The 411-nt window shown below is 65.9% G+C and overlaps 1 protein-coding gene across 1 annotated transcript in view; it reads left to right on the top strand.

Annotated features, from left to right (window-relative positions):
* Window positions 1–411, top strand: part of Rab8a (RAB8A, member RAS oncogene family) — an 11,352-nt gene that overhangs the window by 8,247 nt on the left and 2,694 nt on the right. Inside the window, exons 5-6 of the mRNA XM_033759381.1 lie at window positions 1–82; window positions 277–342. The exon at window positions 1–82 is cut by the window's left edge and continues 8 nt beyond it. Coding sequence (XP_033615272.1) covers window positions 1–82; window positions 277–342 — 148 coding nt within the window. The remainder of the gene's footprint in view (window positions 83–276; window positions 343–411) is intronic.

The following is a 411-nucleotide window of genomic DNA, read 5'->3' as shown; positions in this document are numbered from 1 at the left end:
CGCCGACGTGGAGAAGATGATCCTGGGGAACAAGTGCGACGTGAACGACAAGAGACAAGTGTCCCGGGAGCGCGGAGAGAAGGTGGGCGCGGCCTCTGCTTTCTGGTACTGGGGCTGGAATGCAGGGCCTCGATCCATCCATCGATCGATCGATCAGGGCCGCCTCGGTATTTGGGTCTGGCCTGCGTCCCCTCTGTGCTCCCCGAGCGCGCCCGGCCCCGCCCACCACGCACGCGCACGCGCAGGCGGCTCATTGAGGCTGGTCTCCCCTCGCAGCTGGCGCTGGACTACGGGATCAAGTTCATGGAGACCAGCGCCAAGGCCAACATCAACGTGGAGAATGTGAGTCGGGCTCACGGGGTGCGGCTTCGTGGGTGGGGAAAGGGCCTGAGTGCCCAGGCCCACCCTGCC

This window comes from Fukomys damarensis, unplaced genomic scaffold, assembly GCF_012274545.1.
Source record: "Fukomys damarensis isolate Sample0158 unplaced genomic scaffold, DMR_v1.0_HiC HiC_scaffold_37, whole genome shotgun sequence".
NCBI lineage: Eukaryota > Metazoa > Chordata > Mammalia > Rodentia > Bathyergidae > Fukomys > Fukomys damarensis.
This window is presented reverse-complemented; position numbering and strand designations above follow the sequence as displayed.